This window comes from Pelodiscus sinensis, chromosome 1, assembly GCF_052426305.1.
Source record: "Pelodiscus sinensis isolate ZL-2025 chromosome 1, ASM5242630v1, whole genome shotgun sequence".
NCBI classification, from domain to species: Eukaryota; Metazoa; Chordata; order Testudines; family Trionychidae; genus Pelodiscus; species Pelodiscus sinensis.
The window spans coordinates 125,212,661-125,231,206 of record NC_143052.1 but is presented as its reverse complement, the minus strand read 5'-3'; the positions used below and the strand labels follow the sequence as shown (position 1 = coordinate 125,231,206).

Sequence of the window (18,546 nt, the reverse complement as noted above, 5' to 3'; positions counted from 1 at the left end):
TAATTCAAGAAGAGGTCAGTAACCTGAAACACTGCAGCAGCACTCGTCAGCACTGTTGACTCATTGTCAAGAGCCACGGACTCTTCAGAGCCAGTAAGCACCAACCTGGCTGTCATGGGGCAGCCTTTCCTGTCCTTGCCAGAGGGCGGAGTAGGACCCCGAGTCTCTCTATATAGTTATGGGTCAGCTCTTTAAAGCAGTGCCTGCTGTCCCACTAGCTGGAGTCCCTAGGCAAAGCCAGTGGTGACTGTCCCTTTAACACAGGGCCACTGGCCCGAGTCCCTATACACAGTCACTGGGCGGCCCTCTAAGACAGGGCCCGCCGGGCCTCTGTCCAGAGTCCTTATTTCCAGGCCCTGGTTGGCTCTTTAAGGCAAGGCTGAAGGGTCTGCAACAGGAGGTCGTGGGGGAGAGGGGGAACAGCACCCTTAGTAGGGGACCCCGGGCTCCCCCTACTCCACCAGGTCCCGGCCCAGGGCCCTGTGAGTGGCAGGATGACCCACCACTCCCTTGGTGGGGAATCCACCCAAAACACGCCGAGGTTTCCGGTGTAGGAGAGGCTGCTCCTGCACCCTCCCTGAGCCACTTCCTACCTGGGGTCTTTTTCCACATTCTCGCAGGGTTCTCTAATTCCCCAGGGGCTGTTTCTCCCTCATAGGCAGCAGTGGAGCTGTCCCAACTCACACTAGCAGCTCTGCTGTCTCCCCTCCTTCCCGCCCCCTCCCCCCCGTGCAGCTGGGTGGTGCTGGTCAGGCGCTCCCATCTGAGGTCCTTCCCCTCCAGCAGTCAGCCCACATTGAGCTTCTCCACAGGCTTTTATAGCTGGGCTACAAGCTGAGCATGGCCAGCAGGGTCGTCGGGGCAGGGCTCCTTTAGACAGGGTAACCTGGCTAACCCCTGTGAGTTCAGTGTGGGGCTGGCTCCCCCCCTCACACTGGCACACAGTGGACCTGCTAACTGTTGTTAGAATAGGAACTGACTTCTGCCAGACAACTCCAGTCCTGGAATCTGACTGATGGAATGCTGAGGGTCCTGATTGGTTCACAGCTTCTATATAAACCCAGCACAGAAACAGGCAGCTGTCCAGGCATCTGGGTTCTCTCTATTTCTTCACCTGTGATACCTATGCCAACTACCTGCGGTTGCCTACTGGTGACCTGACCCTGCCAGCCTCCTCACCCCAGATTGCCTTCTGGCCTGTCTTGGACTCTGACCCAATGGTGTTGGACTTGGTCTGACTCCTAACTCCGGCTCCCGCATCCTTGTCATGACATTCATCCCCTGAGCCCGAGAAAGCTGGTCATGAGATCATCAAGGTACTCTCTTCTCCCACAGGAACAGAATTTTTTTAAACCTTCTGACTGAATCACTATCCCCTGGTCTACGCAAGGGCATTTTTTCAAAATAACCCCCCTTATTTCTAAATAATAAGCGGAGCATCCACACTACCAAGCCTGTTTCAAAATAATGGGCTGGTTATTTCGAATCTGTACTCCTGCTTTCCTTGGGGAATAACGCTTCTTTCAAAATAGTTATTTTGTTAGCGTGGATGTTCTGGTGCTACTATTTTGAAATAACTACTTCCCAGATTCATTCAAAGTAATTACTCCCCAGTGCTTCCTGGGGCTCTAAGGCAAGGTAGAACATCCACGTTAACAGAGCCTGCCTTGGACTAATTTCAAGGCTTCTTTGTAGTGTGGACACATTTTTCCTAAATAGTTATTTCAGGAGCTATTATTTCTAATTTAGTAATTTTGAAATAATTACATAGTGTAAACATATCCTAAGAAAATATTTCACTTATTCTTAGTGAGATGACTAAAACAAACATAGGGGAGAGTAGCCAACCTAAAACTCTTTTTAGGTAATGTAATTGCAAATATCATAGAAAAACAAGGATTGAAGAGACCACAAGAGGTCTTGTAGTGTAGTCCTTGGCCCCCTGCTGCATAGATGTTTCCATCACCTCCTTAGGTAGCCTCTTTTAGTGCTTAAATAGCCTGAAAGTTAGATTTTCCTACTGCATTGGCTTAGCTCTTTCCTACCGGCTGTAGCCTTCTGTAATTCCAAGGTTGTCGAGAACAATTTTTTTTCTGCGAAGATCTGGTTTTTGTATTCCCTTTCTTATCCAATTAGACCCAAAAATGTAAACCCTCCCTTTCATTTTTTGTAAATAAAAAATTATTCCAGATATATGCTTCCTGATGTGGCCTAGATGCATATTTCTTCCCATAGTCCTTCCCCCTCCATTATTATTTTTAAATCACCAGATTGTTAGACTTTAGTTCTTGAGCTGGGTTAAGCAGATAAGTGCCAGAATTGTGTGTGCTAGTGACATGTTTCTTCATTGTTATCCAAGTTTGACAAGCCATAACGAATTTGTTTGAGCTAAACTATATGCAAGCAGTTACCATATTATTAACAATGCTTTACTGCACCACTTCTTAAAATCTTGTGTTAGGTTAGTCCAGCTTCCAGTTCATTATATTGATAGAGACTTGTGTTTTTACTTGGTTTCCAAGAATAATGTTCTATAATAATTCTACTTAATTTAAAAATCTCAAAGTTCTTTACAAATATTCATTAATGAAACTTCAAAACACACTAGTGAGAAACCTAAATATTGTGCATAGATAGGCAAAATAAGGTTTAGCATGGTAAGGGATTTGCACAAGGTCACATAGGAGGTCAATTATGCAGAATTCAGGAGTTGAGCTAGCTGACAAATATTTCCCCCTGCTCCCATGGAAAATAAGTATGAATTAAAACAAAACAATTGCAGACAATAATTTATTTCAGATAATTTTGGTTCAGACAAAAATCTACCTTTTCAAGATAGATACCTTTTGAAAAGTTATTTCTAGGAGACAGTCATAGATTAGAAGCATACAATCTAAAAAGACAAGATGGACATGGGGAAGGGAACAGGGTAGAGCACAGAAGCATAGTAAACAGCAAACATCATGTTAGTTCTACAAATTTTTTCTTTGTGTTTTTGGAGGGTTTCATTAGTTAAAACCCTTCTCCCCACCAAATAAATGTTTGACAGAAAATGGAGTCCTCGGGCAAATTTCTCTCACACAAATGCACCCAGCTCCTGTTGAAATTCCTTGAATTTTGATAATTAAATTCCCATCAATGCTTTCAAAAATTCCACCCACAGGCACGGGAATTTTAAACTGTCTTTTACAGTTTATTTTACCTTTGTTAAAAACAGAAGATAGATAGCTGTTCCTGGTCGCACTAACAGGAGAGTTTGGAGAGGGAGTTCTCCAGGTAAAAGAGGAGTAAAAATGGGACCCTTGTGGTAAGTGGCTGTCTGGAGTGTGTGTTTGTGTGGGGGGGAGTTATTTGCAGTGTGCTGAGCTTGTGTTTGTCTGTTTGGTTTGTTTGTTTGGTTTGTTTGTTTGTTTGAAGGAGCTTCTAAAAGGTTTGAAATCTAGAAGCCTCTGTTAATTGGCTGAGCCTCAGTCAGGGGGAGGGGCTACCAGAGCTATATAAGCCTGTGACTCAGCGACCAGGGAGAGTGCGACCAGGAACAGCTAACAGAAGAGTTTGGAGAGGGAGTTTAGAGGGCACTAGTGACTTCTGTCCTTCTTTAAAACCTAACTCTTAGAATAATCTATACTCCAGAAGTTTAAAAAGAATCCCAGTTTATACTTAAACTTATTCATTACAAACATGGAGACAGAAGCCCAGCAGCAGAGTGGGGGCTATCCTGTTTATTGCGTCGAGTGTAACATGTATGATTACCTGCCCTGTGGGCGGGTGGCATATGTGTGCACCCGTTGCAAGGAGCTCCTGACCCTCAGAGATCGAGTTCGGGCTTTGAGGACAGGGTGGCTGAACTGGAGGAGCTAAGGGAGGTAGAGAGCTATGTTGATGAGACTTTCCGGGACACTGTAGTACTGTCCCACCTCCAGTCTGAGAGCCCCAGTGTTCTTAAGGAGGATGAAAGTCTCAAGGGAACAGAGCATTTAATGGGAGCAGAGGGAAACCATCCTGTAGTTGGGACCCTCCTCCCAGAGAATGCTGCGGTATCCTCTCGCACTGAGGATACCTCTGATGGGGAGGGAATGCCAGTTAGGAAGAGGCAGGTGTTAGTAATGGGTGATTCGATCGTTAGAAACATAGATAGTTGGGTTTGTGATGACCGGGAGAACCGTATGGTCACTTGCCTGCCTGGTGCAAAGGTTGCGGATCTCTCGAGGCATCTAGATAGACTTATGTGTAGTGCTGGGGAGGAGCCGGTGGTTGTGGTACATGTAGGTACCAATGACGTAGGGAAGGGTAGGAGAGAAGTCCTGGAGGCCAAATTTAGGCTGCTAGGAAAGAGACTGAAATCCAGGACCTCTATGGTGGCGTTCTCGGAAATGCTTCCAGTTCCACGCGCAGGGCCAGGTAGGCAGGCAGAGCTTCAGAGTCTCAATGCGTGGATGAGACGATGGTGTAGGGAAGAGGGGTTTAGATTTATTGGGAACTGGGGACACTTTTGGGAGAGGAGGAGCCTATACAGGAAGGATGGGCTCCACCTAAGCCACCTAAACCAGGGTGGAACCAGACTGCTGGCACTAAACATTAATAAGGCCGTAGAGCAGTTTTTAAACTAAGAGATGGGGGAAAGCTGATTGGTGCGGAGATGCATGTAAATCGGAGAGAGACTTCTCTTAGAGGAGAATCAGTTGATAAAGATTCTCTAAGCTGTAGTCGGAAAGAGAGGAGGGGAGAGGGCAAACCATGGGCCAGAGCTGACAAACAACCGCATACAAAGGAATCAGGGAAGGGCAGACAAATAACCAGTGGCAAATTTTTAGAGTGCTTGTACACAAATGCTAGGAGTCTGACAAATAAGATGGGTGAACTAGAGTACCTCGTATTAAATGAGGAGATAGATATAATAGGCATCACTGAAACCTGGTGGAATGAGGAAAATCTGTGGGACACAATCATACCGGGATATAAAATATATAGAAAGGATAGAGCAGGCCGGGTGGGTGGCGGAGTGGCACTGTATGTGAAAGATAATGTAGAATCAAATGAAATAAAAATATTAAGTGAATCAACATGTTCCATGCTCCAATAATAAGAAATTAGCAGTAGGGATATATTACCGACCACCTGACCAGGACAGCGATACTGACATTGAAATGCTGAGGGAGATTAGAGATGCTACCAAAATAAAGAACTCTATAATAATGGGGGATTTTAATTACCCCCATATTGACTGGATACATGTCACCTCAGGAAGAGAAGCGGAGATAAAATTTCTCAATGGCTTAAATGACTGCTTCTTGGAGCACCTAGTGCAGGAACCCACAAGGGGAGAGACAATTCTCGATTTAGTCCTGAGTGGAGTGCAGGATCAGGTCCAGGATATAACCATTACAGGACCGCTTGGGAATAGTTAGTGACCATAATATAATAACATTCAACATTCCTGTGGTGGGAAGAACACCTCAGCAGTCCAGCACCCTGGCATTTAATTTCAAAAAGGGGAATTACGCAAAAATGAGGAGGTTAGTTAAACAGAAATTAAAAGGCACAGTGACTAGAGCCAAATCCCTGAAAGCTGCATGGAAACTTTTTAAAGACACCATAATAGAGGCCCAACTTAAATGTATACCCCAAATTGAAAAACAAAGCAAGAGACCTAAAAAAGAGTCACCGTGGCTTAACCACCATGTAAAAGAAGTAGTGAGGGACAAAAAGGTATCTTTTAAGAAGTGGAAGTCCAATCCTAGTGAGATAAATAGAAAGGAACATAAACACTGTCAAATCAAGTGTAAACATGTAATAAGAAAAGCAAAAAAAGATTTTGAGGAACAGCTAGCCAAAAACTCAAAAAGAAATAACAAAATGTTTTTAAGTACATTAGAAGCAGGAAGCCTGCTAAAAAGCCTGTGGGTCCCCTAGATGATCAAGCTATAAAAGGAGCAATCAAGGACGATAAAGCCATTGCGGAGAAACTAAATGATTTCTTTACTTCAGTCTTCAAGGCTGAGGACGTTGGGGAGATTCCTGAATCTTCACCGTCCTTTGTGGGTGATGAATCTGAGGAACTGTCCCGGATTGAAGTGTCATTAGAGGAGGTTTTGGAACAAATAGAAAAACTTAATGTTAACAAATCTCCGGGACCGGATGGCATTCATCCAAGGGTTCTAAAAGAACTTAAATGGGAAATTGCTGAGCTATTATCTGTGGTTTGTAACCTATCCTTTAAATAGGCTTCCGTACCTAATTACTGGAAGGTAGCTAATGTGACACCAATATTTAAAAAGGGTTCTAGAGGCGATCCTGGCAATTACAGACCGGTAAGTCTAACTTCAGTACCGGGCAAATTAGTCGAAACAATAGTAAAGAATAAAATTGTGAAGCATGTAGAAGAACATAATTTGTTGGACAAAAGTCAACATGGTTTCTGTAAAGGGAAATCCTGTCTTACTAATCTGTTAGAGTTCTTTGAAGGGGTTAACAAACATGCGGACAAGGGGGATCCAGTAGATATAGTATACTTGGATTTTCAGAAAGCCTTTGACAAGGTCCCTCACCAAAGGCTCTTGTGTAAATTACATGGCCATGGGATAAGAGGGAAGGTCCTTTCTTGGACTGAGAACTGGTTAAAAGACAGGAAACAAAGGGTAGGAATAAATGGTAAATTTTCAGATTGGAGAGGGGTAACTAGTGGTGTCCCCCAAGGGTCAGTCCTGGGACCAATCCTTTTCAACTTATTCATAAATGATCTGGAGAAAGGGGTAAGCAGTGAGGTAGTAAACTTTGCAGATGATACCAAACTGTTTAGGATAGTCAAGACAGAAGCAGACTGTGAGGGACTCCAAACTGTGAGGGCTCTCACCAAACTGAGTGATTGGGCAACAAAATGGCAAATGAAATTTAATGTGGATAAGTGTAAAGTAATGCACATCGGGAAAAATAACCCCAACTATACGTACAGTATGATGGGGGCTAATTTGGCTACGACAAATCAGGAAAGAGATCTTGGAGTTATCGTGGACAGTTCTCTGAAAACTTCCACACAGAGTGCAGCGGCGGTCAAAAAGGCAAATAGGACGCTAGGAATTATTAGGAAAGGGATAGAAAATAAGACCCAGAATATCTTACTGCCCCTGTATAAAACTATGGTACGCCCACATCTTGAATACTGTGTACAGATGTGGTCTCCTCACCTCAAAAAAGATATTTTGGCCTTGGAAAGGGTTCAGAAAAGGGCAACTAAAATGATTAGGGATTTGGAACGGGTCCCATATGAGGAGAGGTTAAAGCGACTGGGACTTTTCAGTTTAGAAAAGAGGAGACTGAGGGGGGATATGATAGAGGTCTATAAAATCATGAGTGGTGTGGAGAGAGCTGATAAAGAAAAGTTATTTATTAGTTCCCATAATAGAAGAACTAGAGGACACCAAATGAAATTAATGGGTAGCAGGTTTAAAACTAATAAAAGAAAGTTCTTCTTCACACAGCGTGTAGTCAACCTGTGGAACTCCTTGCCAGAGGAGGCGGTGAAGGCTAGGACTATAATAGAGTTTAAAGAGAAGCTGGATAAATTCATGGAGGTTAGGTCCATAAAAGGCTATTAGCCAGGGGATAAAATGGTGTCCTTGGCCTCTGTTTGTCAGAGGCTGGAGAGGGATGGCAGGAGACAAATCGCTTGATCATTGTCTTTGGTCCACCCTCTCTGGGGCACCTGGTGCTGGCCACTGTTGGCAGACAGGATATTGGGCTAGATGGACCTTTGGTCTGACCCAGTACGGCCGTTCTTATGTAGATGTTGGGAGGGATGTAAAATCCTGATTCTGACCCAAATGTTAGGTTTAACCAATTAAGCAGGAACCTGGGCAGGGGTGCTGGCACCTGGCCCCACAGAGCTCCTGGCCCCACATGAGGCTGCTCCTGGACCCCCATTAAACTTCCTGGGTAATCAGTTACCCATTCACATCCCTAGTTGTTAGAAAGGTCTGGTTTATGATCAAGAAACAATTCTCTAGTCTTTGTATAAAAATAAAATGTTTGTCTGCACAGCCTGTGTTATTTGATATGCCACTTGGTGTTCCAGCACAGGAGAGTGAAACATATACAGGTCACAGCTTTCTTTCTTGGAAATTGCCTATCTCCTAGAACTGGAAGGGACAAGGTCATGATTCCAGTCCCCTGCCTTCACAGCAGGACCAAGTACCATCACTGACAATTTTTGGCCCAAATCACCTCCACAAGGATTGAATTCACAACCGTGGGTTTAGCAGGCCAATGCTCAAACCACTGAGCTATCCCTCCCTCTAGCATTTGCAAATCAAATCTGCCCAGGAAGAATTGGATGAGACTCACTGTATAGTATATGAGAGACCTTTCCTGGGTTTGAATTTGACCATGGCCTGAAACCATTAGGGTCCCTTTCTCAGGCCCAGATGTCTCTACAGTCACAGTTCTCACCTCAGTTCTCTAGTCAGCATCTGGTGCTGACCCAGGCTTCTCCTTAGCCTCCCAGCCAAGCACAAATCATTGCTCAATTGAGACTGCAGCTCCACTAGCTTCCTCACCACCACAAGCTGCTTAAGCATGGATTACCCTCTCAATCCTTCCCTGCAGGTGTCCTCAGAGGGCCTTCCCAGTCAGCTGAGAGGATCCCCGTTTCTATGGTAACCTCATTTCCACATGACTAGCTGATATTCAACCCATTCTATTTGGCTCTTCTCTTCAGGCCCTTTTGCCCTGTCCCTCCTACTCGGTAGGGATTTGAATGTTCTCGGTCTTCAACAACATTTTAGGAGGTAGAGTAATTGGATTTCAATTTCTAGTGTAAAACCCTCTCTAATCTCAGTGCAGTTTGGTTCCTGATACAAGTTCTGATCCTGCATGGGGGCCCACCTGTGCAGAGCTTAGTTGAGACTCAGGGCCTTAAGCAGTATGTCACAGAGGGCCCCGAGGCACAAAATGCTGAGCAACTCTTGTAGGCGTTAGGAGTCTTCATTGCCTATTGAGCTTTAGTGCAAGTTAAGGTCATTTTATACCTCCAGGCATTGCTCAGCATCTTGCAGGATTGAGTCCATACAAACCGTGGTTGCCTTTAAAGTTAAACATCCCAATTTATTTACTTCCAATTTCTCTGTAACAATCAACCTGGGTTTGGCTCTGAAGGTCTGAATTACCAGCTATTTTGAGTTGATTGCTAGACTGTGGAAGTGAAGATTTTTGTCATCAGCTGGCCTCTTCCTAGGTTTTAAATACAACCTTTGTTTTAAATCATGAAACAAATGCCTGTTGTGGTCTGGGAAGAAGTAGAGCTTTATTAATTATGTTTTAAGAGCATATGAAAAATTAATAATTGCATAGCTAGCATTGCAATGTATATGCCACGATTGCGTCTGGTTTGTAAAACAGCAATGAAATATTTACTTGGTGTTGTGCTGACCACTTAGAGAAGCATTTCTGCTGTATAGCAGATCTGTAAGAGCAACACATCTCTTGCGTAATACTGACCAGGACTCTGGGAAAGAAAAGAGTGTTCTGGGAATCGGGCACTTATGGTATTTCTCCATGAGTTCAGATCATGGAATAATCTTCTCTATGCTGGGCTATTAGTTTATAATCTGTATTTTCTCCTCTATAGATAAGAACTATGTTAGGAAGATATTTCTCCCAGAAGTGGTATCTAATCATCTTGGGATTGCAGCAATACATGCACCCAAATCAGAAGCCCAAACATAAAATCCACTGTTCAGTTGTTGCTTTTTTCCCCTATCAAGCAAACAAGGCACCGTGGATCTTGCTTTCTTGTCTTTTCATGGAACTAAATTCCCTCCCTTTAAGATAAGTTGGCTTTTCTGGTTGTTTTTCGTGTGTGTGAATGTAGAAATCATGGAAGGAGCCTTACCGATAGGCATGAAGAATCACAAAACAGGCCCAGCATGCATGGAGAAGACAAAATCATCACATAGTTGCATCAATGTGTCTTGACTCTAACTTGGTTGGTCCCCCTGTGAAAGGATATAGGAGAAAAGAAGAGGGTTGTATTGGTGTCAGTTTCTACGCTGAGATTCCTAACAAATGTGCTGATTGCTACTAGTTGTGCTGGTGATTTTGTGCCCCCACCCACTGGGGAACAGTGACCACCAAACTGAGTCTTCGGAAATAAGTATTCTATCAGGTGATTCCTACATGCTCAATAGAACAGACCTAGTTATGGAAACTGCTTCAACGTGCATTTTCCAAAGAGGACTGGGTGAGATGCAGCACATCTGGGACCCCCTTCCAAACGCAGCAAAGCCCATCAGCCCCTGCTTAACTACAACCACAGAAGTAGCCCTATTGACTTTCATGGGAATATTCCTATGTTTAAAGCGAAGCATCTGCTTGTCTGGCTTGGGGCCCAAGTGGCCATGCAGCAAACTGTTACATGAGAAAACCTGAGCAGGATTCCCATTCAGTTCCCAGGCTTAGCAGTGCTGCGAGCAATGTTATGTTCCTCTCCTGAAGACACAGTAGTCATGACCTAGCTGATTAAGTTGTACTACTGATAAACTATAAAGTGAGTCTCACCCAGTTCTTCCTGGGCAGGATTCAGATCTGAATCAGTAGCTACAAATCTCCAAAGTTCAGCTGTTTTTGTGTCTAAGATTTCTATATGTAAATACCCATTTTGCATGTCGAGTTCCAAGGATACTGTAAACAGTACAATGCAGCTATTGTCCTGAGAATAAGACTTGGAACAGGAGGTAAGGCATTTGCACAAAGTGTACCACGCTGTGCAACTCTCCACCACTGAAAATCAGTCTGAATTCAAAGATAGGCTCCATAATACAAGATACATCAATTTACCAAACTCTTTTCAACACTGGCCAGAGAATCCTCCTTTCCCATTTAAGTACCCCACCTGAAAAGGAAAGGCAACCTTCAGAATGCAAACTAAAGGGAGAGAGAAGATACAATCCCAGCAGGACAACACAGAAGCTTAAACCATTGTTTTAAGGTTCTTGCAGACAGTGGTGATCAGTGTTCTATAAATGGGTAAGTAGATTAGATCAGACCTGACGGTCTAAATGTAGGGTCGGGATGTCCCAATGATATCTCCATATGTTAAAATGGTTCCCAGAATGCACCAAGAGGAACAATAATCTCTTTTTATTCTAAAGTAAATTTTTTTTTCATTCTTCTTTTTTCCATCTAGTCCCTATGGGTATGTCTACACTACCCCGCTAGTTTGAACTAGCGGGGTAATGTAGGCATACCACACTTGCAAATGAAGCCCGGGATTTGAATTTCCCAGGCTTCATTTGCATAAGCGGGGAGCCGCCATTTTTAAAACCCCGCTCGTTCGAACCCCGTGCGGCGCGGCTACACGGGGCACGAACTAGGTAGTTCGAACTAGGCTTCCTAGTTCGAACTACCATTACTCCTTGTGAAATGAGGACTCCCCGTCACAAAACCTTTTTGTTTTTTCCATACCCTGTACTCTGTTTGTCTATCCAGTCTGAGTCTGAATACATCACAGCAGGGACCATCCCTTTTTCTGTTCACTCTACCAAAACAACAGCAACTGCCACCCACCCACAGCAGTGGCTCTCAGAAGCCAGCCCCACTGACCTGGGCTTGCAGAGACTGGGCTATAAGACTAAGACCCACAGTGTAGATGTTCCCGCCTGTTCCTGAAAGCCTATACTGCTATATGTAGCCCCATAGTGTGAGCCCCATGTGCCTGAGTCAATTACCATGTGCTCTAAGACTTGCTGCTGAACCACATCTTTTTTATGTGATATTGACATATCTTGTCCACATTCCTCACACTATTATAAATAATTATGAAGCATGGGAATGAAAGTGGAAGACAGCCATAATGGTAAAAAGAATAACTAGAGAAATGAGGACACACTAAACATTGGATGAGGCAACAAGGTGAGGATGAAAACCACTATAATTTAATTTTTTAATAAGCCAATACACCTGAAATCAATGAGAGTTTTGCCATAGTCTTCAACGGCAGCAGGATCAGACCGGAAGCAGCAACCCATTAAAATTATCGGTACATGGAGCTCAGAACTTTAAAATTCTCTGGAACCACTGTAATGATGTAAAGAATTTTAAAGAAGATTATAAAAGGAAAACTGTGTTTTACAGGGTAGCCTTGGGTATAAAACAGGGGTTCCCAACCTTTTTCGGTCCCCGTACTCTTGGATTTTACTAAACCTTCCTGTACCCCCTATTCAATATGAAAGAAAATAAATTCTAGACTCTAGAATCCACAACTTTTTTCACTAACACTACTACTTTTGGAATATTTCAATTAGAATAATCTAGTTATTTACCAAATATTCCCCGTACTCCCTTGACAAGCTTCTCATACCCCCTGGGGGTACGCGTAGCCCAGGTTGGGAACCCCTGGTATAAAAGAAGGATCTGATCCCAGAAAGGCTTAAGCACATGAATATCTTTAATCAGTTCCAAGGTTGTCATAGCCAGGGGTGGTAGTGGGGATAAGCTCCCACTGTCTATAAAGTACCCCTATACGGCGTGCGTCTCCAATAGCCTCTGACAACCAAGTCCAGCTCCTGGCCTTCACGTGCGGTTTAGCTTGTAAACCCGGCGGAACTGTTTTAACTGACAGGAGAAGGGGCGCAGGCGGGTCACTGGCGCCTTATAACCAGTTGCTTCGGGGAGATGATACTCGTCAGCCTAGGAAGGCAGTTCATCTAGGGGAAGGAAAACCCTGATTTTAAACCTCCGCTGCCTTGCGGCTATATTCTTCCATGGAAAAGGCTTCAGGAGTAAACCTCGAGGAAAAATCCGGAGTCGGAGTCCCTAAGACAGTTCGACGCTGCTTGCAGCCTCGTCCTGGCAACTCCTGCGACGGCGCCGATGCCAAACTGTAGCAGCCCTGCTGTTCCTTTGGATCCATCGATGACGTGGAGAGGGGGGACCCGCTAAGTGGGCAATAGCCTGTTCCTCCATATTACATCGCCCTGGCTAGTATCCGACTACCAACATATCTCGCAACCCTGGAGAGGACACTCCAGCCTCGCTAGCGCTACTAGCGCGGAAACAACACGGGGAGCAACAGTTTACCGGTTATAAGCCACAGCTCAATTGGCGTAGAGCATGGCGCCAGGGGTTGTTCCCGACGGTGGGAGGGATCTTCGGGTCTCACTGGGCAGTTACCGCCCGCCTCAAGCTGGGCAGCCCCCAGACAGTCAGGTACTGCCCCGCCACAGTCTGCTTTCCTCACTGGGTGCATGGGGATTAGGAACATTCCGAACGGCAGGCTGCAACCATCGCACCAGGCAACAAAACACTGAGAAAGAGACCACCTCTTAAACTGGGATGTTGGAATGTCCGTACAATGTTGACGGGCCTCTCCGAAGACGTATGGGACATTGACGACCTACGAAAGACAGCAGTCATCAACAACGAACTTCTGAGGCTGAACGTAGACATCGCCGCCCTACAGGAAACACGACTGGCAGACTCAGGCATTCTGAAAGAAAAAGACTACACCTTCTACTGGCAGGGAAAGGCCCCAGACGAGCCCAGACAGCATGGCGTAGCTTTCGCGGTGAAAAATAGCCTACTGAGTATGGTAGAACCAGGCAGTAATGGCTCAGAACGACTCCTCACCCTTCGTCTCAACACCACCACAGGCCCTATCACCCTCGTCAGCGTATACGCCCCAACTCTGAACGCAACATTGGAAACTAAAGACCGGTTCTATGAGAACCTAACATCTGTCATCAACAGCATCCCCGACAAGGAACAACTCATCCTTTTGGGTGACTTCAATGCCAGAGTAGGTGCGGACAATGACTCATGGCCTTCGTGCCTCGGAAAATTTGGCGTCGGCAAAATGAACGAGAACGGCCAACGCCTGCTCGAGCTCTGCGCTTTCTACAACCTGTGCATCGCCAACTCATACTTCCAGACCAAGCCCCAGCATAAGGTCTCCTGGCGACATCCGCGCTCGAAACACTGGCACCAGTTGGACCTTATACTAGTTCGCCGCTCAGCTATCAATTGCGTCCTGCACGTACGCTCTTATCACAGCGCTGACTGCGACACAGATCACTCCTTAGTGTGCTGCAAGATCAGGCTGAACCCGAAGAGGTTTCATCGTTCAAGGAAACAAGGAAATCCTCGCATCGACGTCAGCAAGATGTCGCAGCCTGACCTGACGCAGAAATTCACAGAAGCGCTTGAGAAGGAACTTGATGCTACACAGACAGGAGACTCTGCCATGGAAAAGTGGGAAACACTGCGGAACATAATGCACCGCACTGCCCTGGCAACCTTTGGAAAGAGGACCATAAAGACGCACGACTGGTTTGAAGCAAAGTCCTCTGTGATGATTCCAGTCATAGAAGCCAAGCGCGCCGCCCTGGCAGAATACAAGCGGTCACCAAGCCAGAGGAACCTACAAATTCTCAGGGCTACTAGGAGCAAGGCTCAACAGGTTGCCAGACACTGTGCGAACGAATTTTGGCAGCAGCTCAGCAACGACATCCAGAAAGCAGCCATATCAGGGAACACAAGAGGCATGTACGACGGCATTAAGAAAGCGCTGGGCCCTACCCAGAGCAAAACAGCACCCCTCAAGTCATCTACTGGAGAAATAATCTCCGACAAGCAACAACAGTTGGGGAGATGGGTGGAACACTACTCCGACCTCTACTCCAGACGGAATACGGTGACCTCCGCAGCATTAGATGCCATTGAATGCCTGCCAACCATGGAAGAACTTGATGCAGAGCCAACAGTAGAAGAGCTCAGCAAGGCTGTTGATAAACTGGCCTCAAGAAAAGCCCCCGGCAGCGACGGGATTCCTCCAGACCTGCTGAAACAGTGCAAGTGTTCCCTACTGCACCCTCTTCACAAAGTGCTCTGTCAGTGCTGGAAAGAAGGAGCCGTACCGCAGGATATGCGGGATGCTAAGATCGTCACCCTCTACAAGAATAAGGGCGAGAGAAGTGATTGCAACAACTACAGAGGCATCTCCCTTCTTAGCATCGTAGGCAAAGTATTTGCTAAGGTCATCTTGACCCGACTGCAGAAGCTGGCTGAACGTGTCTACCCGGAGTCACAGTGTGGTTTCCGCGCAGAACGGTCAACCGTAGACATGATTTTCTCCCTACGACAACTCCAGGAGAAGTGTAGAGAACAGCAGATGCCCCTGTACGTCTCCTTCATTGATCTCACCAAAGCCTTTGACCTGGTCAGCAGAGACGGACTCTTCAAAATCCTTCACAAGATCGGCTGCCCACCAAAACTGCAGAGTTTGATTGAATCCTTCCACACAGACATGAAGGGAACAGTACAGTTTAACGGCAGTTGCTCCGAGCCTTTCAGCATCAGCAGCGGCGTCAAGCAAGGCTGCGTTCTTGCCCCCACATTGTTTGGGATCTTCTTTGCCCTGCTCCTCAAGCATGCCTTCGGCTCAGCAACGGAAGGAATCTACCTCCGCACCAGATCGGACGGCAAGCTATTCAATCTCTCTCGCCTCAAAGCCAAGACGAAGATACGTGAGACGCTGATCAGGGACATGATATTTGCCGACGACGCAGCAGTCGTCACACATACCCAGGAAGAACTACAGTCGCTGATGAGCCGTTTTTCCATGGCCTGCAAAGACTTTGGGCTGACTATCAGTTTGAAAAAAACAAACGTCCTAAACCAGGACACTGTCACTCCACCAGCCATCACAGTAGACGACTACCAGCTTGACGTCGTCCACCAGTTCACGTACTTGGGCTCCACCATCACCGATAATCTCTCCCTTGACGCTGAGCTCGACAAGAGGATCGGAAAGGCAGCCTCTACTTTAGCCCGCCTGACAACCCGAGTGTGGACCAACCCCAGGCTGACAATCGCAACAAAGATGGCAGTGTACAACGCCTGCGTCATCAGCACCCTGCTGTACGGGAGCGAGACATGGACCACATACGCGAGACAAGAGCGGAGACTGAACGCTTTCCATCTACGAGGTCTGCGCCGCATCCTGGGCATTACCTGGCAAGACAAAGTCTCCAACCTCGAAGTTCTGACTCGAGCCGGCCTCCCCAGCATGTACACCATGCTCCGACAACGTCGTCTGCGTTGGCTTGGCCATGTACGCCGCATGGAGGACGGGAGGATCCCAAAGGACATCCTCTACGGGGAACTGGCATCTGGGAAGAGAACCACAGGGCGCCCGAACCTGCGATTTAAAGATGTCGTGAAGAGGGACATGAAAGCCATCGACATAAACACGCAGTCCTGGGAAGACCTTGCAGCAGACCGCCTGAAGTGGAGGGGCACCCTGACCACACAGCTCAGGTCAGGCGAAACGAACATGATGCGTGCATCAGAAGAAAAGCGAGCCCGCAGGAAGTTACGCAACAACAACAGCCAGGGAAACACCTATAGCTGCGACTTCTGCGGCAAAGAATGCCTGTCCCGGATTGGCCTTTTCAGCCACCAACGACGCTGTCCCCGACGCTGTCCAGGACAATCCGACACGAACCAAGACGAGAACTAGGATACGTCATCCATGGTCAACTGACCGACGGAGGCCAACAGAACGTGAGTAATCTCATTGATTACTCCAGACCTAAGAACAACTTCTCTTTGACCTGTGAACATTCAAGACCTAATCTGCCCCAACTATGGGAGTTTTGCCACTGATTTCAGTGGAATCAGTATCAGGTCACTCATGAAGGCCATGTGCCTTGAGCCCAGCTGTGATACTCCTGCTCATACAGAACTAGTGCCTGACCTCACAAGTGGCCCCATTGACTTCAGTGGGATTGTTCATGGCAGAAAGTATTATTCAGCATGAGTAAGAAGATCACAATCTGGCCGCTAGAGAATTGTGTGGGAGGCTTTAAAGTGCCTTAAAATTGGCAAAGACCCACATGGTGATGGGCCTCCCATAGAGTTTATTAGAAATTTTGGGATGTTTAAGAGAAGAAGCTGCTGGAGGCTTATAACAGCACACTCTGGAAAAGCAAGTTGACAGGATCAATGAGCCGAGAAGAGCTATTCACATTGATTTACAAGAGAGGAGAAAACGAAGACTTATCAGACTGGAGACCAATCCCTTTACTGAATACTGTGGATAAGATATTGGCAAAGGTATTGGAATGAGATTAAGAACAGCTATTGAGGAAATTAGACTAGAAAGTGTAGAGCCTCTGAAAGACCATTTGATTTTAAATTCATGTGATTTGTTGTGGGAAAGAGAGAGACCTGTCCCCATATATCTGATGTCTTAATCAGACAAGAGAAGCTTTTGGCAGAGCAAAACCTAGATTTCAGTGGGCAGAGTTATTAAAAGGAGTCTGAGATCCAAAGTTTATATCTTTGATCAACATTTTATGTAAAGATATTTTTCTTTTAAAAAACACTGATTTTCAAAATGATATAATTTGTGTTCAGTAAATTCAAAATCTCACATGTATACAGGATTAGGCTCCTTGCATGCTTAATATACGATCATAATCAATGAAGGGTATTCATTGCAAAGGGAAGGAGATGTTGCAGAGGGTTTACCTGGAAATCCAATTTTTAAAAGTTACATCTACATATGGTAAATTGTTTGTTTTTTTGTATCTTTAGGTTATCAAACTAGTTAGATCGACAGCACTGGAGACAGAAATCCTTTCTTTATCTCAGAACAAATATACCTCTGGCAGCCCATACATCATCCATCTAATAGGTCCCATTCCTGACTAAAGATGTTAAATTGTGGTTAATTTACTAGTCAAGTAGTCGATGGAATTTCCATCAACTACTCAACTATTTGATAGGCACTTCCGCATTCCTCCTTTGAAATGTACAAGAGCCACTGGGACTCTTGTACATTTCAAAGGAGGAATGAGGAACACCGTGTGCAGCCAGGGGCCAGTGGGAAGTCCCGCTGACTCCGGGCTGCACACGGACATGCCAGCTTTGAAATGTACAAGAGTCCCCAGTGGGGGCTCTTGTGCATTCCAAAGCAGCAGCTCAGCATGGAGCCCGGGGTCAGTGCGGAACTAACCTCTGACCCCGGATTCCATGCTGTGCTGCCGATTTGAAATGCCACGCGGAGCTGAGGTCAGTTGGGGACTCCCAAATTCCGCAGAAATGCTGCACTGGAGCCCAGGATCGACAGGGGAGTCCCCAGCTGACCCTGGGCTCCACGCATGGCAGCACTGCTCAGCTGTGCGGCGCTGCCCCTTTGAAACACAAAAGTGGCGTTCAAAGGAGCAGCACTGCACAGCTGATCCGGGCTCAGCTGTGTGGCGCTGCCCTTTGAAGTACCCCTCTTCCACCCCCCCACCTCCTTTGCTGCCTCTATCTGATAGAGGCAGCAGGGGGGGTGGAAATTGACTAGTCTTGAACATCCTTATTCCTGACCTGGTAGTTATCACACATAGGAATGTTTTATACCACAGTTTGCACACCCTGTTAGGCCCCGGTTTAGTAAGGTACTTAAGGCACATGTCTAATTTTAATCCTATAGGGGCTTCTCTAAACTAACTCTGCTTGCTATCAGTGGTCCCCAAGGGACTATCCACTGACCGGTGCTAGCTT

The 18,546-nt window shown here is 46.0% G+C and overlaps 1 protein-coding gene across 1 annotated transcript; it reads left to right on the top strand.

Annotated features, from left to right (window-relative positions):
- The first annotated feature begins 13,345 nt into the window (after positions 1-13,345).
- LOC149525629 (protein CFDP2-like) lies at positions 13,346-17,602 on the top strand. The gene is made up of 2 exons (XM_089772601.1): positions 13,346-14,241; positions 17,590-17,602. Exons 1-2 carry the CDS (start codon positions 13,346-13,348, stop codon positions 17,600-17,602), a joined length of 909 nt encoding a protein of 302 aa, XP_089628727.1.
- Positions 17,603-18,546: the final 944 nt, after the last annotated feature.